The following is a 21,907-nucleotide window of genomic DNA, read 5'->3' on the forward strand; positions in this document are numbered from 1 at the left end:
GACAGAACGCTGTTAGGTATGGTATTTAGCTATGTAGACACAACTACTGGTGGTTCTGGGGGCACGGGGCAACTGACAGGTTCCCTTTAAGTATCTTTGCAACATAACTTAGGATAAACCGGAAACTTCTTTTGTAGACATGTGCGTCTGAGTGTTTGCCCTGAATCAATGCAAAGCATTAAACATGACATTTAAGGAGAAAAGTCAGCACAAGAAGGCCACGCAATGCTTCTCTGGGAATTTAAATATGAAACTATCCTCTTCAGATAGTATGAGGACTGGAAATCTAGTGGCACCTATTGGGTGTAGCAATCCTAAAATTGTGAAACAGTTTGTCCTCTTCCTCTATTATTCTCTGAAAAGTTCACTGCATGTTCTAAAGAAGTAGTACAGAAATGTCACCACTAAAATCTATTCATTTAGTAAAACCTTTTCATGAATTTTACATTTCAAGAGTGAAAAAAAAACTGTATCATGTGCAATGTGGATATATGACTGAGGATGCTTAGCCTGAGAAAAAAAGGGTGGAAAAGCCTGGTTCTGTATGTAGTTATCATATGTTTTTTGTGTTGTATTTCTTTTGTTTTTAGTGTTGTGTTTCTTAGATCTTTTAGTGTTGTTTTTTTGGTCCTTTAATGTTATTTTTTTGGTTCTTTAGTGTTATTTTTCTTTGGTCCTTTAGTTTTATTTTTCTTTGGTCTTGAAGTGTTGTTTTTCTTTAGTCCTTTAGTGTTGCTTTTCTTTGACCCTTTAGTGTTGTTATTCTTTGGTCCATTTTTATTTATTCGGTCCTTTTGTGCAGTGCTGCCTTGGTGTTTTTGTATTGTGTTTCATTGCTCTTTCTTGGGTTATTTTTAATTGAAATCTACATGTAAATGTGTCCATTGAAAATATCTAGATTCTTTCTGCAGTGAATATTGCAATATGCTTTCTACATTGAAGCAGCCTATGGCTTTCACACACACTGACATTTTCTAATGTAGACAACACCATACTATATTCTTTGATGCTCTGATATTGTTTTGTGATTATTGTCTATAGGCGCTTAGTATTCCACAATTTCACTGTATTTACTCTAGAGAACTTTTTCTTATATTAATGCCCTTTAACTTTTCCTGCACACTTTTTGACCTTAGAGAAATATGTATATAAAACTAATGTAATAAGCTCTTATAATATAAGGACACATAAAATATAAGAGGCAATTATATTATTATGATATACCGTAATCATATCTTCAACATCAGCAAAAGGTTCAAGGATATATAAAGGGTATACTTCTAGGAAAGAGCTCTTTACAGTAAAAAATACAGTCAATTATGGAATACCAAACCACTAGAGATGAGAATGTCAAACCAATGTCAGAACATCAAAGATTAAAGTAAGGTAAAGGGTGAATTCTGACACCGAAATGAGAAAGTGTCAAAGCCAGAGGCTGCTATAACATAGAAGCCATATTGTAACAGTGACTGTAGAGAGATCAAAGCTTTTGCATTAAGCATCAAATTACTTCTTACTGAAGGTTAGAGATATTAAAGTGTTAAAGATGAAAGTTTCCTGAACCACTTAAGGAACACTCAATGACAAAATAAGATGTAGCATCTCCCTCTTAAAGGGATTCTGTTAGCAAGTTCTACTATGTAATCTAAGAGTAGCATTATGTATTGGCGGCAACCTTTGATTCCAGTGATGTGTGACTTACTGGGTTGGGTGATGCAGTTTCACTAAAATCAGTGTTTTATCATCAGAAAATTTTCACTGCAGGACTAGGTGTCTCATGGCTCTTAGTCAAATTCTCTGTTTAACCTCTCCCCCATCACTGATTAGCAGGTTTCTTTAAAAAAAAAAACTACCAATCAGTGTTGTCGATGGGGTTATACAGATCAATATTTAGAGCACTGCTAGAAAATGTAGCACAAAAAACAGTGATTGTATAAAAATGACAGCCAGTGGGCAAGCAAGTAACACATCCATGGGATCAGAGTCTCAGCCCCTATACCATCCTGTTCTCAGATTACATATCAAAAACCTGCTGACAGCTTCCCTTTAACTGTTCAATGATTTTATGAATAAAAATTTATAACAGTGTCAGTGTCAGATGCCACTGATACCCACCTTGCTACACATCAGTGGTCACGAGTAGAGTTGAGCGAAACGGGTCGGTTAAATTCAAAAGTCGCCGACTTTAGCTAAAGTCGGGTTTCGCCGATCGAAACCTGACCATAGCGTGAGGTCGGCCATGAGGTCAACGCGATGATATGGGCAGCGGCCACCACCATCTTAGAGAAGGGCATTGAAGTGATTGGCTGGCTTTGTGTGGCATCACAGTGGCTATAAAAGGCCGCCGACCGCCATTTTACTTCTGCCGATCTTAGAATAGGGAGAGGTGCTGCTGCTGATTCTGAATAGGGAGAGCGTTAGGCAGGGAAGAAGAAAAAAAAATAGCGTCTGCTGATAGCGCTTTTCACTGTACAGTTAGTGTGCAGTGAAAGGGGAGGATTTTTGTTGTGTGCAGCAGCGCTGGTGGTGATTAGGCTGCCTTTTAAGGCTACCTGTTAGCTGCATTGCTGTGTGCACACTGCTGTTCAAACTGCTTTTTTCAAAGCACTCCAACTTCTATTATTTTGTTCTGGTCAGTTACCGAGCGATCATTTTTTCACACACCATATAGCGGTGTACGCTCCTCACACACTACTGTGTACCGGCTGGTATCACGGACAAATAGAAGCTATCTGTGTGTGACTCTGGAAAAACAAACAGAGGAGATTTTCCATTTTTCCAGACCTACACCGTATAAAGCTGTCCGCTTTTCAAACAGTTTCCTATATCTGCTGTTTGATAACGGTCAAAGCTATACAGAGACAGCGTGTGTCACTCTGTATAAAAATAGATGGAGATTTAAAATTTTCCATACATACACCATATAGCGGTGTACACTCCTCACACACTACCGTGTACCGGCTGGTATCATGGACAAATACAAGCTATCTGTGTGTGACTCTGGAAAAACAAGCAGAGGAGATTTTCCATTTTTCCAGACCTACACCATATAGAGCTGTCCGCTTTTCAAACAGTTTCGTATGTCTGCTGTTTGATAACGGTCAAAACTATACAGAGACAGCGTGTGTCACTCTGTATAAAATTAGACGGAGATTTACCATTTTTCATACAGACACCGTATAGAGCTTTCCGATTCTCAAACAGTATTGTATATCTGCCGTTTGCATTACGGTCACATCTATACAGAGTCAGCATGTGTGTGTGACACTCCGTAAATACATATATGGAGCTTGTTATTACACAAAAAACGTATACAGCTGTACACTTCCGATACAGTACCGTATATCTGCTTGCTGGATTACGGTCATATACATACTGGGAGAGCGTCTGTGAATAACAAAATATATACATAGATTTAATTTTTTTAATACATCTTACACAGCTGGACGCTCCTCATACAGTACCATCTGGTATTTTTGGTACATTTTCCCAAACATGAGGAAGTATGTTGGAAGAAGCCGCGGACGTGGGCAGGGGGGCGCAGCTGGTACTGATGGTGGTGGTGCATCGTCTGGTTCTGGCAAAAGCACAATAGCACCTATGGCAGGAGGTGTTGAGCCTGCGTCATCGTCTGGCCCAAGAAGGCCTGTAAGGTTGCCTTTTCTTGGAGTAGGAAAACAGCTTTTAAAGCCGGAGCATCAGGAACAAGTTTTGGCATACATTGCCGAAACAGCCACCAGCTCTATTGCCTCCTCTTCTGAACGTTCGAAACCTGCAAGCACGGAGTCGTCAGTGCAGGGTTCTGGTCAGGAAAATCACCTTTCCTTGTGTCCTTCACCCCCACCAAGAGTTAAGGATGCGGCAGCCCACACTTCAGATCACTCTATGGAGCTCTTTTCACATACCATGCCTCGGTTATCCAGTCAAATCCTGAATTCCCCAGTCCAAGATGAATCTGACATGGAGTGCACTGATGCACAGCCACTGCTTGATCATTCTGCTGGTACATTGACCCAGAGCACTACATTGCCCTCGCAGTCTACTGAGCCAGAATCTGACCCTGATGAAACTCAGGTGCCCCTTCCCGCATGCTATACCACCTTACACGGTGACACAGAGGAAGGTAAAGAGGAAGGTGCAGATGACTTTGAAGAGGAGGTGATGGATGACCCAGTTCTTGACCCGGAATGGCATCCATTGGGGGAGAAGGGTGGCGCTGGCAATAGTTCAGATAAGGAGAAGGATCCGCAGCAGGCATTGACATCGCAGCAGCGGTTACCTGGCAGGCCCGTAGCTGTCCAAAAACGTGGAACAAAAACTAAAAGAGTTGCAGGACAGCTTGGCTAGACGGTCAACCTTGCACAGTGTGCAAGGCCAGAAAATGTATACCATAATAGGAAGAGTGCAGTGTGGCACTTCTTTGTCCAAAATCCTACTGATGAGGCAAAGGTTACCTGTAAGAAGTGCGGAAGGACCTTTAGCCGAGGTAAACAACTCAGAAATTTGAATACCAGTTGCATGCTTAGACATTTAATCAACATGCACTTGCAAGCGTGGACGGACTACAAAACCTCAGGTAGCACATGTGCACCTGCTCAGACTGAAGGTAGCCAGCAACGCTCCATCGCTTCCCCCAATGTAAGACCACCGCCACCATTAAGCGCACTACCAGCACTAAATGCTGAGGTGTCGTCGCAAGGCCAAAGCACTCAGGGAATCACAATGGTTTTGCAACACAACACTGAATCTAGGCCATCACCACCAATACCATCACCAACCCCCTCTCACTCTGTCCGGTCCACCGCTACTTCCCCCATATGCAGCTCTCGAATCCAGATCACTCTACCAGACACTCTGAGTAGGACAAGAAAGTACTCATCCTCTCATCCGCATACACTGTGTTTGAATGCCTACTGTACATTGTCAAACTAATCTCATTAGAGATGATGCCCTACTGTTCGGTTGCAAGCAAAGCTATCCACAAGCTCATGACCTAAGCTGTCCCACGCTATGACCTACCCAGTCAGCACCTCTTTTCTCGAAAAGCCATCCCAGCCCCCCACCTGCATGTGAAAGACCACATTGTCCATGCACTCAAGCAATCAGTGAGTGGAAAGATGCAACTCACAACAGATGCATGGTCCAGTAGGCATGGCCAGGGCCATTACATGTCCATCACTGCGCACTGGGTTAATGTGGTGGATGCAGGCTCCACAGGGGACAGCGGTGGTGGAACAGTGCTGCCTAGCCCACGGTATAGGAAACAGTTGGCTGTAGGCTTTCGACCCTCCTCCTCATAAGCGTTAGCTCGTCCACAGAGCGCAGTCGCACAAGCACTCCATCTGCAGATGGCAGTGTTGCACACGAGGTGTCCCACTATCGAACAGCTAGTGGTAAGCGTCAGCAGGTTGTGTTAAAGATGATGTCTTTGGGCGACAACAGACACACCGCAGAGGTACTGGCCGACTACTTGCAGCGACAAACTGAGTCAGGGCTGGGCAGTCTACATCTTGAGCCAGGCAAGGTAGTCAGTGATAACGGCCGTAATTTTGTGGCAGCCATAGCCCTTGCAAAACTCACACACATACCTTGCCTGGCTCACACTTTGAACCTGGTGGTGCAGTGCTTCCTTAATAATTAACCGGAGTTAACATCCCTGCTCCATAAGGTGCGAAGACTGCGCTTGCACATCCGTCACTCGACCGAACACTCCAGTCGTATGCAGAAGCTACAGCGATTGCTCCACCTCGCCAAGCACAGCCTAATCATAGACGTTGCAACAAAGTGGAACTCCACCCTGCACATGGTTGAGAGGCTGTGCGAGCAGAGGCAGGCTGTAATGCATTTGTGGGAGGATACACGGGCAGACAGTTTGAGGGAAGACATGGAATTGTCGGGTGTGCAGTGGTCAAAGCTGAAAGACCTCTGTAAAGTCCTTCAGTGTTTTGAGGAATGCACACGGCTGGTAAGCGCAGACGATGCCATGATAAGCATGAGCATCCCACTTATGTGTCTGCTCATGCAAAGTTTGACGCACATTAAGGATCTGGCATCTGCAGCGCAGGAGGAACAGCAGGAGAAGGAGGAGGGAAGCCTTGCTGACAGTCAGCCATTGTCCTGTCAGGGAACTGTCCTGGATGAGGTGGAGGAAGAAGAGGAAGAGGAGGAGGATGAGGGGGATGATTATTTTAGGCAGGAAGATGCTTCTCAGGGTGCAAGAGAAAATGTTGGTGTTCCAAGGTCAGGTACAGGGTTTGTGTGCGACTGTAGGGACGTGGATTTGCCAGAAAGTGCTCCTCCACCCAGCAGAGGCAGTGCATTATTGACACCTGGAACATTGGCCCACATGTGCAATTATGCCTTGCAGATCCTAAAAAGGAACCCCCACATTGCCAAAATGATGAAGGATGACGACTACTGGCTGGCCAGCATCCTCAATCCACGCTACAAAGGCAAATTACACAACATCATGCCACAGGAGAACCTAGAGATAATATTGGCTAACAAACAAGCAACTGTGGTAAACCGTTTGTTTGAGGCTTTCCCAGCACACAGCAGCGGTGCTGGTTCTCCCACGAGCCGTAGTGGGAACAATGCAAGAGGTGTTCATGGTGCACACAGCCGAAGTGGCGTTGGAGACAGGGGTTTAATGACCACGTTGTGGACTGATCTCTCAAGTACCGCTGACACGACTGCTAATACTGCATCGATTAAAAGTGACAGGAGACAGCAGTTGTCAACTATGGTTACAAACTACTTCTCCTCCCATATCGATGTTCTCCCTCACAGGTCATTTCCCTTTGACTATTGGGCCTCTAAACTGGACACCTGGCCTGAATTGGCACAATATGCCTTACAGGAGCTCACTTGCCCTGCTGCTAGTGTGTTATCTGAAAGAGTCTTCAGTGCTGCTGGATCAATCCTGACAGAAAAAAGGACCCGTCTGTCGACCCAAAATGTTGATGATCTAACCTTCATTAAAATGAACCATGCATAGGTTTCAAAGGATTTTGTCCCATTCCCCTGATGACACATAGGTTGCCAGAAAACTGCCTCGCTTTTGTCCTCCTCTTCCTCGGACTTGCCCAACTCCGCCATTTGCAGCTACTAAATGTCCAGCCTACACATCAACATATGCTATTTTTTAAACCTCCCTAACTGGGCTGCCAACCCCCCCCCCAAGGGCTGGGGTCAACACCTGATGCACCTGGGCAAGTACCGTTGCTTTGAACAGGTGGATGGGCCCACTGATGGCCGACTGCACTGGTACAGGGCCCCTCATAGTACAATACAGTATCTCTGGCGGTGGGGGGGCCCACTCGCCGTCAGACACACCAGCGTACAATGAGGGGCCCTGTGTCAGTACCGTCGCCCACGAGTGTGCCCCCCTGCTTGGTCATGGCCACAGCATTTGCAAGTTGCAATACTTACCTCTCCCTGCTCCACTGCTGTGTAGTCTGGGCAGTTAAATCCTTCACAGGGACGGCCACTAGAAATTTGGTTTATTGATCGATGATGGTTAGGATGTAGCTATGGCCTGTCCTGCTGGCCTCTACCCTCAGATGATCAATGGCTACCATTTGTAATGGACGTCAACTTACAAGTGGATGCAGTGGTGCTTTATGTTCACCTTTCAAAGTTGTGATAGTCACAGACATGTGACATTCCTGCCACCATTTATCAATGTCTCCTCTCATGCCAATCCAATAGAATCGCGTATGGCCTGTGGTTTCTATCTTTTGCACTCCAAAATGACCAGACACATCATGATAGGCAGTGAGGACCATGTCTACATCTCTCCCTGTGATCACAATTTGATGGAGACGAGTAACGGTGATGTGATCCACGCTACTGCGATAAAGCAATCCTTTCTTCGCAAAGAACCATTTTTGCTGTCTCCACAGACACAGTAATTGAGGGTCTGCATCGCCTCTGCAACATCTACCAGGAGGTTTTCCCGCAATGAGTAATTCCCAAATTTCTGCTAACACTCGACTTTCTGTCTGTACTTGTATCCATGTAGTTTTCAGTAGCGAAGAGTCTGGACTGGCTTACTGAGATTGAAATACATATGAAGATTTAAAAGTACCACAACACTGTATACTGGTGTACGCTTCGAATACATTTCCCTTTTTCTACTTTTTAAATTCTGGTGTAATACATACTGAGCCTGTGAGTGTCTGTGTCTGACTCCGTAAGTATAGACAGAAATTTACAATTACCCCTAGACTGGATACACCTGGTATGTGCTGATTCAGTACCTTTGATCAAAATTTTTTATTACGGTATCATCCATAGTGAGTGAGTGTGTGTGGTTTACGCCTTCTATATATACGGTGAATCGGAGATACCAATTTTTACCCTATTCTCAATACAGCTTGTATCTTGTTATGCAGTACCTTTTTTACAACTTTTTTTATTATGGTCAAACCCAGACTGAGTGAGCGTCTGAGAGTGACTCCGGAAATATATACCGAGATTTCATATTTGGTCAACACTGTATACAGCTGTATGTATAATGAGCCTATGAACGTCTGTCTGTTACTCCGGAAATATATTTAGAGATTTAAGATTACCCCAACATTGTATACAGCTGTATGCTTGTGTTACATTACCCATTTACAGCTTTTCATATTCTTGTGTAATCCATACTGGGCCTGAGAGCGTTTGTGTCTGCCTCCTGAAATATATACAGAGATTCAGAATGTTTACACTATACTATATATACCTTGTATATGGTGATAATGTACCCTTTCTCAACTTTTTATTTTATTGTGTAATCCATACTGAGCCTGTGAGCGTCTTTGTATGACTCATGAAATATATAGGGAGATTTACTGATATCCCTAGACTAAATATAGCTGTATGATTCTGATACAGTACCATATATCTGCTGGCATTTTGGGTCCATTTTCCAAAACATGAGGAAGTATGGTGGAAGAGTCCGTGGACATAGGCGTGGTGGGCCACCTGGTACTGATGGTGGTGGTGGTGCATCTGCTGGTAGTGCCAAAAACACAATAGCAGCTAAGGCAGGAGGTGTTGAGCCTGCGTCATGGTGTAGCTCCGGAAGGCCTGTAAGGCTCCCTTTTCTGGGAGTAGGTAGACTGCTTTTAAAGCCAGAGCATCAGGAACTGTTTTTCGCTTACATTGCTGAAACAGCCTCCAGCTCTATCGCCTCCTCTTCTGAAGTTTCAAAAAATGCAAGCACTGAGTCGTCAGTGCAGGCTTCTGGTCAGAAGCAACCCATTTCCTTGTGTCCTTCACCCACACCAAAAGTGAAGGATGCGGCAGCACACATTTCAGATTACTCCATGGAGCTCTTTTCACATACCATGCCTGGGTTCATTAAAAATCATATACTGGAGCATTCCAAATGGGGGACATCAGACACTGGAGCAGCATTTACGGGGCCCATTATACACTGGAGCATTAGAAATGGAGCCCATTATATATGGAGCATTATTTGGGCCCATAAGACACTGGAGCATCATCCATGAGGCCCATCATATACTGGAGCATTCCAAATGGGGGACATCAGACACTGGAGCAGCATTTACGGGGCCCATTACACACTGTAGCATTAGAAATAGAGCCCATTATATATGGAGCATTATTTGGGCCCATAAGACACTGGAGCATCATCCATGGGGTCCATCATATACTGGAGCATTCCAAATGGGGGACATCAGACACTGGAGCAGCATTTATGGGGCCCATTATACAATGTAGCATTAGAAATGGAGTCCATTATATATGGAGCATTATTTGGGCCCATAAGACACTGGAGCATCATCTATGGGGCCCATCATATACTGTAGCATTCTAAATGGGGCAGATCAGACACTGGAGCAGCATCTATGAGGCACATTATACACTGGTGCATTAGAAATGGGGCCCTTTATATATGGAGCATTATTTGGGCCCATAACACACTGGAACATCGTCCATGGGGACCATCATATACTGTATGGAACATTATATGGGACCAATTATTCTGTATGGAGAAATATATGGGGCTCATTATTCTGTATGGCACACAATGTGGTGTCATGTCATGTAAGCAGTGAAGTATTTGTTATTGTACTATACCTATATTTCTGGCCGTATCGGAGCATCATGAGTTGTGGCATGTGTTAAAGGGGCGCACTGACACTCTTTGGCCCAGGGTACATGAAAACCTGGAGCCAGCCCCCCCCCCACAACTTTAGCCAAATAACCCCCAGTTTTCAATACGTAACTATTATTATGAAGTAAATTAAAGTTGACAAGCTTCAGTAATAAGAATTGATGTTTTTGCCATTCAAATGGGCACTGTAGGTGTGTTTACTGTCCTCCACTCCCTGCCGACTTTGCTTCCCCATTGACTTGCATTGGGTTTCGTGTTTCAGTCGGCCTCCGACTTTTCCCTATAGTCAGCCGATTTCGTTCGTCCCGATTTTTGCGAACGTCGGGTTTCATGAAACCCAACTCGACCCTAAAAAAGGCAAAGCCGCTCATCTCTAGTCACGAGGGGACAGCAGAGTAGCAGTCGGGTATCGCTGCAGTAACCAATAGATGCAGCCAATAGCAAAAGTATGATGAGTTTTAAAAATATTTTCTAACGCTTGACTTCTTGTTAAATAAAAGTCTGCAAATAGAGTTGATCTTTAAAGTCACTTTCTGTTTTGTACATTCAGCCTGTATGCAGATTTTTGTATTTCTATGATTATACACATACATGCCCTGTACAGTGTGATCGTGCAGTCTCGCATTATTCCTTTTTATGTCTTGTAGCTGCAATCACTTCTGTGAAGGACACAGAAGCTCAATGTGGCTTCTTTAAGGTACCACAGTAGTTTTGGAGGCTGTTTCCATGGTCTTCTACAGTATCTTGTGTGGACCAATGGGCAATGACACGCTCACTGCTCATTCCGGCAGCCTCTCTGAAGCCAGGTGTATGTCTCCTGGATTCAGAGGCGCACACTGCGCATGACCGGAAACTATATTCTAAACTTACAGACAATTGCAGTGCGCACCTCCGAAAGCCGGGAAGCCTTCAACCGGCTTCAGAGATGCAGTGACGCTTTCAGAATGGACAGTGCGCATGCGCAAGATTTGCATGAGCAAATTATGTTATCAAGCCCACAGGGGTGTGATAACATGGAAAAGAGGGCTGACTAGTCTGGGGACAGTATTGCCCTATCGACTAGTCAAAGTCCTCATTAGCATAGGAAAAGTGGAGGTTAGAAAGGCTTTTATAAACTTTTATTTAACTGAATTACGTTACACAGGGCTGGTTAGGGAGGGAATTTAATCACACATAGCTGAATGCTGCTGGACTGGAGGGCATGGGGGCCTGACAGATTCCCTTTAAATAAAATGGCTAGTGATTGTCATAAATGTTATACCATAGAAACAATACTGCTGCTGAGCACGCTCTGCACAGACACTGAAAAAGAAGATGATCAGTGGTCATTCATCCTGACTCTTAACTGGAAACCAGTTGAATATGGCTCTCGATGTGACTGAAGCATAAAAGAAGATGATGGTCAGAAGTGGACATGTATTTTAATACATGCATTAAGTCAACGTGAAGAGCACTCTGCATAGATCACACGATTTAAGGTATCTCAGAGAAGAAGCTTTCACAACTCGTAGACTTTAGAAAAAGATTAGCGCCACGACTAGGTTTGAAGACATTACCTGTGCTTATGGACTGAATATTCACCATCTCCTTCTGAATCATTAGAAGTAATTTTCCCGAAAACAGCTGAAGTATAAGAACACCAGAATCTCCAGAAAGTTTAGCAGAAAGCAGGAGACCATCACTATTCCATGTGCGGAATTGGAAGCTCACGGAGAGGTCGTCCATTTGTGCTATACCTGGTAATAACAGGTAACTCGTGCTGGAGCTTATGAAGGTCACAGGAACAATGTGGGGCTCCAAGCAGGAAAATGTTATATTACCCTAGAAAAATGCAAAAATTGGATACATTCATGAGAAATGCAGTAACTTGAAACCTAAGACGATTTGCATCTAGTAGTGGACTGTCAGGATAATTCTTCACGTAAGGGGCTTGTGTGCACCTAGGTTACTGAATTTGGTGAAGGCATGTACTAAAGTGAAATCTTCATCAAACAAAAGTGTTATTTTATCGTAAAATCTTTTCAACATTATTTTCAACTAGGTCAAGGGATCGGAAAACAAGAAAATGTGTGCTTCTATCACATTGATGGTTTAGGAAGGTAAAACATATTTCTAATTAGCTTCAAAACAATATAGGTGTGGTTGGGTAAAAAAAGCAAACAGAGGCGGAAAAGAGGCAACCGCACTGCAGATGACAACATTCATGGCCTCTTCTACCGAAAATTCTCCTTGAGTGGTTCACTCCATTCTAAACTTACTCCTTAGAGGCTTGTATCATGCTTATCTCATGGCTCAAGCAATGACGAGATTTAGGCACTACCATAAAGGTATAATTCTATTACATACACTAGTGGCGCACTACATGGACCTATCTTTAGCGGCAGTTGAACCAATATAGGCATCGTACTGGAATAGAGAATGAGTACTGAATACATATTGCTTTGTCACACTGCTTCTCCACTGCACCTTTGCTCCCTTATCTAATAATGTAATGGGTAGTAACAAGCAGCGGGAGAGCCACCAAACCCCCCCCCCCAATGTGTTTGTGTAGCCTGGGTCCCATGAATATGGGATTTAATATCCTCTAACAAATCTTGATTTGACGCCACCTGTTTGCATTCTGTTTGTTCACGATTAGTAAAGGGAGCTGTAAAGAGTCCTAATGACACTAATACGTATTGTCTATGCAATATACAACATCAGGTTCCATGGCGCCTGAATCTATAAGCTAATGTTTAATTAGGAAATTCAGTAAAAAATATGTTAAAGGGAGCCGGTCACCAACAGAACTCAAAAGAAACCATTTATACATTCATATAGTTGACTTAACACCTAGAAAATTAGACCAAATGGAAATTATATTACTTTCTTTTTACATAAAAAAATGATTTATTTTGTATGTAAATGAGGGATCCTTAATGAAACCAAAGAGATGGTTAAGGGCTCAGTGCACGATCCTACCCAAATACAGTCCTCTTCACCTCATGTTGATTGGCAGTGCTCGATTTCAAGGTCTGCTTAAATTGAATCCCCAGCCCTGAGCACACTGACACTGCAGTAGCCAAGAGCACATCCAGTGTCAGTGTGCACACAGTAGCAGTCGGCCGACATTGACCAGATAGCTCTCCTCTCCATTTACTATCTGTATAATTAACTACTACAATGTGATCCTGTGTGCAGTAAGCAGCCACTGCAGACAGGAGAGGGTGATAAGAAAGCACCTGCTCACACTGACACTGTGTGAGTTCGCGGCTTCTGCAGTGTCAGTGTGAGCAGAGTTGAGGAATGGATTCAATTCAAGCAGAACTCCAAAGTAATGGCTGTCAATCATAATAAGAGGAGGTGTAAACGGTGTGAAACGGTGCATTGAGGGGGCAGAATGGTGCACTAAAGGGGTGGAACAATGCTCTGAAATGGCGGAACAGTGTATTGAGACGGGCAGAACAGTACACAGAAGGGGTGGAACTTTACACTGAGGCACGGAATGATGCACTGAGGGGGTGGTGGAATGGTGCACTGCAGGGGCAGAATGGTGCACTGAGGGGGACGGAATGGTGCACTGAGGGGGTGGAATAGTACACTGAGCCTCTTGACCACATCAAGGGCACACCAAAGACCCCTTGATTATATATAACGTAAAACAGTTTTCATATAATACAAATTTTGCTAAATTCTTATTACAGGCATGATTTTTTATAGAGGCTAAGTCCCCTATATAATTGTGTAAGTGGTCATTTGAGATTTGGGGATGACAGACTTCCTTCAAATGCAAGAAAATGATACAATGTCCTCGGAATGACAGATCCAGGTGAACTATGATCAACCAGACAAGTTCCGGCTTCTTATTACAGGAAAGAAATAATTCCTGGCAGCTGAAAGTGAATACGTGTTGGGATCTTATCACTACGTTGTACAGAAAAGTGTTTGCGTTCTCCAGGATGGCTGCCAATCTTGAGAAACAGTAGGAAATCAGGCAATCTTTACAGTTAATCGAAATGTGAAGACGTTCACTGCTTCAAAGTTTCAAATTCTGTCACTTTTAATTACAACTTCCGGAGTAAAAAAGAATGGTAAGTTGGCATGACTTGTAGGCGCCGAGCTCAGCATGTGGGGGCTCAGAAGTGCCAACGCTGTATCACGATTCACGAAAGGCAGAGGAATTAAACCGACACATCTCTCTTAAGATGTTCTTTTTTATCTTTTTGGTATTTTCAATCAGAGACGATGTACAGGATTCACTTGTGAATAATTCAGGAGTCTGGAGGAAGGAGCAGACTCAACAAACTATTGTTCTTTCTGTCGCTTATTGCTTTCTGGAGGAGGATGAAGAAAGTTCTTATCATTTACATCTGCCCCGATGTAAAATATGATGTTTTTCTTTCAGCTATCAAAATGAGGGACTATAAAGACTATTGCTTACTATATTATGGCTATAGCAAAAATAAAACCGGCAAACAAAAAGGTCATAGTATGGAAAAGCTGAAAGTCTGAGCTCACGTTAGAAGTAATAAAGGTCAATTTGCCATCTGATTATTAGAAAAATCTCCTAAGGCTATGATCAGGCGTCATGTTTTTGCTGCTTTTTTAATGCAATTTTTAAGCTGCGTTTTACAGCACCAGCAAAATCTATGAGATTTCAGAAATCTGATGTCCAAGGGGTAACGTTTCTCCTTGCGAAGAGTGACATGTGAAGACTAACATGTCAAGGTGAAGAGACTTTTAAGTCTTGCAATGCTCCAAAAATACTCTTCCTCTCTGATGAGACAATTTGCAGAAATCTCATGCACACAGATTGTGTGAATTGGAAAAACTCCTGTGGTTTTGAAAACTGAAGCCAGTCCATTTTTCAGCTTATTTAAAACTGTAGAAAGGAATGACTAAGTGCAAAATTGCAGCAATAAACACAGGTAACAGGTATTGTTATGTTTTTGGTGCAGAAAACTCAGGAAGTTGCATCATGTTTTTGGGGGAGGCACTAAAGTTTATCAACACCTACAAGAGACAAATGTATTTGATAAAAACACAGTGAAAAAATGCAGCAAAAAATGCAGTAAAACCTGCTTTTTGTCAGCAACTTCTACTGCCAAGAAAACAGGTTTTGCCTTCAGAAAAAATGCAAAAAAATGTAACGTGTGAACATAGCCTTACATGGCTTTGCCAGTATGGACATTTGAGGAAATGCTGCAGTATAAGTCTAGTATTTAGGGTCTAACCCATTAGCTGTTCCCATATCCCCACAGAATTACATTTTCCAACTGAAAGTCATGTGACAACCACATAGTAGAGGTTTATATTCTATATTTTCCCTGCACTATAAATTAATTTGGCTGGAAAACCTAAATACATTTTTTTGTGGGGGGCAAAAATGCAAATTCCAGCACTGTGGAAGCTGGCTCGCCTTGGAATTACAATTTTCAAACCAACAAAAGCATTGGACAAATTGACACCAGAAACTTCAAAACCATAAACTCTGCTAATGAATTTGTTACATTAATTAGTACATTTCCCTAATATAAGTTATTGGGTAAAAAGCAACATCACAACCTAAGCCATAAAAAATTATCAGCATAAAAGAAGACTGATGAGGGAGAGGAAGGGGGAGTAGCTGCAGAATCTTTCCCTAAAGTATATGTGGGAAACCGTGTTGTGCAGAAAGGGTAAATATCTAATTGGTTCACAGCCCAGAAAGAGCCCACCCAATCAGCAGACTCCGCATGATATAAGTTATGCGGAATACTGTAACAAACTGCTTGATCCTTCTATATATAGGAAAAAGGAATAACTCAGTGAAAAGTTTCTTACCACAATGTAGATCTGAGGTTTACGCCTCTTGGCCAAGTCAATAATATTAACTCCGTTATAATAAAGGTTCTCAATGCAGCCATGAAAATTCCTCTTCACAAACGTTCCGGGTTTTCCTGGTACTGGAATCCCTCCAAAGCTGAACTTCGGGAAATAAGAAAATCAAAACTTGGCTCATTGTTCTTGTTATATCACAATAAAAAAATGAAGATTAAAGAACTGAAACCTAAAGGATCCACAGTAAAGACCTGAAAATAAGTTTTGCTAAATGTTATGAGAATATTGTCCTTTACTGATAAAGACATTAGTATCCATCAAGGATTAAGAACACTGAATAAAACCTACACTGCTATCATTTCATCCTGTAGATGTCAGTGAAGCTACGAACCATCATTAGACATTAGTGCAGTCACTGGCCTTCAGAAAATGTCATTGTAGCCAACGGCCATTAGTTGAGTTAGATTTGTTCCATAGATATTTGTCCCACCAGTGACTGTTACTGGTTTGTCATGAATTTACCCCATGGATAACTGTGCAGCCAAAACCCATCATTAGACATTGGAGTACATGTTTCGTAGAGACACACCATGCAGCCGCTGGGAGCCCTTGGAAAGAGAAGTACCAGTCCAAAGGTAGAGAAAAAGTGAAAAGGGGAGATTGGATGGAGCTCACCACATTGAGAAGCAATCAATGTCCAAGATGGAGATATACATGAGGGGCGCGACTTCTGCTGGTGAGGCACAGCCATGAAGAGGAGGAGGGAGGAAGGAATCCGACACAACCATTCAATCTTAAAATCCAGTTTAATCACATGCTATTAAAAACTAGGATCCAAGAAAACCGCATAAAAGCTGATGCATTCTTTGCACAACGCATGCGCCCTTAGTCATAGGATGTAGGTTTGCAATACATACAGGATATATACTGTATACCGGTAGACATCAATCCCATGCAAAAGAATGATAATTGCATTTAGACTGCACAACCAGGAAGGTAAAAAAGCGAATAACAGAGCATATAAATAATATCAGCTATAGGAACAGCACCTAAACATTTTTTTTTTCTCTCTGGAATCACCAGATAATCAATGGTTAATCAGTGTAGGACGCAGCTGGTGTTTCTAACTGCAATTATCATTCTTTTACACATGATTGGTATAGTATATACAGTATATATATATATATATATATATATCCCATTTGTATTGCAAACATTTATTTTAGGACTAAGGGCACCTGCATTGTGCCAGAAACGCATCAGTTTTAAACAGTTTCCATGGATCCTTGTTTTTAATGGCTTGTGAACAAACAGGATTTTAACGTTGGATGGTTGTGCCGGATTCCTTCCTTAGTTCCTCATCTTCTGTCCAAATGCCTCTCATTCCATTTATTACTGGACTGAACAGTACAACATTCAGGGCCAGACTGCCCTTTTAGCGATACTCAACAAATGGGGATGAGGGTGATTGAAATAGAACTGCTGAGGATTTAATATATGAAACCACTAAGGTGATGACTATTTAAAAGTTTATTGGCGTGCTACGCATTTCGGAGCTCCTGAAGAAGAAGCTGAAACAGCTCTGAAACCCGTTTTTCGTATATTAAACCCTCAGCAGTGTTATTTCAACCACCCTTATCTTCCATTTGTTGATTCGATTTCTGGATTCCCAGCGAGATTCAACAAATGGAGCAGCAGCCAACCACAGCTTACATCCTACCTGAGATGCACATCTTACTCAGGTGAGAAAATTACCACCTCTGGGTCTTCATTTGTCCTGTTTGATCTGCACAAGGTGCGCTTCTCTTTTTTTCATTTTTCATTTACCAATAATGGTATACACTATAAGGGCCGGTCTGGCAGTGCACCAACTGGGTCTGCATCACTTTTAACAGTATCCATGTCCTTAGATTATATGGATGCCACTAAAATTAGTGGCAGAACAAAGGACTGTTGGCTCCCTGCTCCGCCAATTACTCTGGCAGTCACAAGATGCTTCAAGCCTGCACAATGCCAGAGGATGGAGACACTCCTATGTCAGGCAACGCTATGACTTCATGTGATCACATTACATGCTGTTCATCGTGGGAGCAAGTTGAGGTGAGTTTTAGGTTTTTTTTTATTGCCAGGGCACTGGGGCACTATTAGAAAGTATAATTATAGAGGTGGCACTACTATATAATTATAGAAGAGGCATATGGAGGCAAACTTACAATATGAAGACACTTGGGTGCATGGACAAGAAACTCAACTTAATCCGAACAAACAAAAACACAGATATTGTGATAAACTCCAAGAAATGATTGGAAAAGAATGAGTGGTCATTAGTGAGGATTTGCCAAGGTGAAGGGAAGAAGTCTTGAAAATAAGGATCAACACTGAAAACATTAAGTCTATGTATAAACCTGATGGACTTGTCAATAAAAGTGTAAAAACTGATGAAATCTTATACTTGTACTACAGTAACCATAAAAAACATCTGACTAAAAAATCTAACAACACTGATGCAGCAAATTTTGCGAAAAACAAAATATGTGTCGATCTCAAACCTTTTGGCCATGACTGTAGATTACAAGCACACAATAGAGAAATGAAGTTGGAAAAATTACACATTTCTCATTTTGGTTGTTAATACTTATAAATGGCAGCCTTGATTTTTGCTGTATCCTCCCTTACTTGTATCTATACTTTCTCAAAGTACGTGAGAAAGCAAATTTTCCTACTATAAGTCTATTCAGGAAAATTTCAGAAAGTACATTAAAAATTACAAATTTTTAATATTGGGAAAATCAGCAAAAGGCATTTTATACAAAGTCCACTGGTTTTATGTCTTTTATGGTGCTTGAAAACGTCAAAAGTAGAGACACAATCAAGAGTGCGTAGAAATGTTATTAATGTAACGCACAATAAACTCCAAACTGTCCTCAGGACACAGCAAAAAGTTCAAGAAAATGCATCCAGTTAGTGCTCAGACTATGATCATAAGTGTCCAAACATAAAAGTCTGTGGGACCATTTTTCAGTGCTGTGCAGAGAGAAATCTCTGTATTAACATGCACAGTGTAAGGACACCATATGGAACATGGAGTGCCTCCAGCTTTATAGTCCAGAAAGTCTCTTTGCGCCCCTTCACCGACACCACATTCATAGGTTTAAAACTCCGAGACGCAGAGAAATACAATTTTTCTGAAAATTTAAGTAACCTGTGGGGACGTTAATACTATTAGAACTAATGATATAGCAGCAAAAAAAAGATATCTGTTTTGTAGTAATCCAGTGTTCTAGTGCTGAGAAATCAAGTTTTGAATCTACATGAAAATTAGGCTATTAGTTCTTTGGGGGCCCGTGTTGATGCATTTAGAGATCATAGACATGCCCCCTATGCATTTACAGGCAAATTTATATATAGCTTCAAACATTGATCTCAGATTACTACAAAACGGCTATCATTTTATCAATGTACTTAGGCCTGTAGAGCCATATCACTTGATTTAGTTGTAAAATCAACCTCACAAGTTCACTTTAATAGAAAAAAAGTACTAAACATACTGGTAATTAAAATCTACTGAAATAAATAAAAAAGTGTATCATATACACATTACTATAGTAAGATTATAATATTTTGCAAAATAAATAATTGTAACATCCGTGTTGGTACCTTCCCCCTCTGTTTCCTTCAGCTGTCATGTGGCTGTCAGGGTGACTCTGTGCCAGGCCTGTGTACGGTAATTCCCTAGGACTTTGTGATGCTATCCCAGGCAGTGAGTTTAGGGGTTAGTTCCTTGGATTGGGTCTTAATTATTTCCTTCTGTGAACCTCCAGTAGGGCTACTCACTATATATAAAAACATGAGTCCGTGTCTCATTGCCAGTTATAAATACTTCTTCATCTGGTCCATACCTTTGTCCTCTGCTACTGTAGTTTTAGGTGTTTTGTCCGGTTTCAGAACTCGGTCCATTTACTAACTATTCTTTTGAATAGTGGTTGTTATTTAAGGATCTGACCACTCCAGTGGCCAGCAGCTACTCCAAGGATTCAACCCAGGGGTCCCTGTGTATGTTGACATCCCTGTACAAGAGTTAAATTGTGGAGGCCATGGCTCCTCTTTGACCTGATAGTTGGAGTAGCTAGCGCAAAGCCTGTCTATGAAGGCCCTATTTAGAGTTACGAGGCGACCATGAATAGACCCACTTTATTTTAATAGTTATGTTGGACTCCCAAAAGGTCTAATTTACAAAACAATGAAATATAAACCTCTGTGACACCTAAAACTTATAATCATATACTGTATCTTCAAGAGCCACAATTACTAAATAAACCAGATTTCCATCTCCATGCTCTCAGGCATCACATTTTCCTGTTCCAGAGATTTCATCTCTCATTGTTTATGTAATGATTGTAATGATCTAATAATTGACAATAATTCTGCTGATTTGCGGCCACATTAATGCCTATGAAATGGTATAAAATATAATTCAACTGCTGTTATAATGTTCACTTGGTTAGGATCATCACACAAACGAATGTATGGATGTAAAGAGAAGATTAATGACCGTGGTTCACAATATAAATATGATACAGATAACATCTCGAATACAAAACTATACATTGTAGTCTATACCAGACGCAAAAAAGCTCAAAAACTAAAGGACAAGCAAAAAAAAAAACACACAAAATATAAAAGGATAAGTTATTTGGACTTCACAGTTATCTTCAATAAGCAGAATTGTCTCCTAAAATTCATGCCTTTAAAATCAGATTGTAGAAAGGTTTTCACTCACTTTTAAACAAGTAAAAAGTAAATGAATAAGATACAGAATTGCTCCAGTACTTGGTTTATCTTAGGAAAATGTCAGCATAAATTATCATTTTTTTTTCTGCATTAGTCTGAAATTAAAATAGGCAGTAGGGAATAATGTCCCGTTGAAGACGGAATAATGTCCCGTTGAAGACAAAACAAATAGGTAAGCAGCTGAATTTTGGGTGAACCTAGAACCTAAAACATAACTAAAAAACAAAGTTACTCATTATTTTAACTAGATTTAACCCCTTAAATGGAATCTGTCGTAGTTGGTTACTATTTAATTTTAGAGCAGCATGAAGTAGGGGCTGAGAGCCTGATTCCAGCAATGTGTCACTTACTAGACTGTGTTTTGCCTTTTCAACAAAAATTAGTATTTTATCTGCAAGAGATTATTATTACAGGACTATGTGCCTCATATCTCCTGGTACAGCCACACCCCCAGCACTGATTAACAGCATTTTGTAAATATACAAGCAGCCAATCAGTTTTGTGGGTGGGGTTATACAGAGATCGGCATTCAGAGAACTGCTGGATCTGCAGCAGAGAAAGCAGGAATTGTATCACAACTGATGCACCCAGTAAACTAAGGCTAGTTTCACATTTGCGCCTTTTTGCGCAGCACTACGTGCGCAATAGAAATGCATGCAAAAAACGCATCATGCGTTTTGCATGTGTGGCGCCCCTGCGAGTCCAGTAGCCACAGAGGTACTGCACCTCACCCAGAGGTGTGGTATCCCACGACCAGGTAAGATTGGGACACCTGACCACACCTGCATCCCACACACACTTTGAACAGCAGAACACCCTCTATGGCCCCTGCTTGGTTCATAAAAAGTGTTGGGAGGTGGGCGGAGCTTAGGAAAAGAGCAGGAGATTTGTAGACAGTTGGTAAGTTCCCTCAGAGGGAGGGGAAGTGAAAGGACGTGTTTGGAGCAGCTCCTGTCAGGAGGATTGGCTTTGAAGGGAAGCTCCCTGAAGGAAAGAGTGGTTCTTCTAGAGGCACAGGTGGAGAGTGCTCCCCGTGGGGCTCAACCCACTCTGATAGCAGTCAGGTGAGGGAAGAATCCAGGTTGCAGAAGGGTCTCAGCCCCTAACCTAATGGAGTGTACATCGTGACTTAACTAGCAAGCTGACAGCTGTGGCTACTTTATGGGCCACAGCGAATTGCCACAGTTA

The 21,907-nt window shown here is 42.0% G+C and overlaps 1 protein-coding gene across 1 annotated transcript in view; it reads right to left on the reverse strand.

Annotated features, from left to right (window-relative positions):
• LOC141082763 (contactin-associated protein-like 5) overlaps positions 1–21,907 on the reverse strand; it is a 581,387-nt gene that overhangs the window by 226,831 nt on the left and 332,649 nt on the right. The window contains exons 7-8 of the mRNA XM_073566679.1: positions 15,932–16,075; positions 11,686–11,950 (exon numbers count right to left, since the gene is read on the reverse strand). Coding sequence (XP_073422780.1) covers positions 11,686–11,950; positions 15,932–16,075 — 409 coding nt within the window. The remainder of the gene's footprint in view (positions 1–11,685; positions 11,951–15,931; positions 16,076–21,907) is intronic.

Source organism: Dendrobates tinctorius, unplaced genomic scaffold (genome assembly GCF_039654945.1).
Source record: "Dendrobates tinctorius isolate UK_male_01 unplaced genomic scaffold, ASM3965494v1 ptg000019l, whole genome shotgun sequence".
Lineage (NCBI taxonomy): Eukaryota > Metazoa > Chordata > Amphibia > Anura > Dendrobatidae > Dendrobates > Dendrobates tinctorius.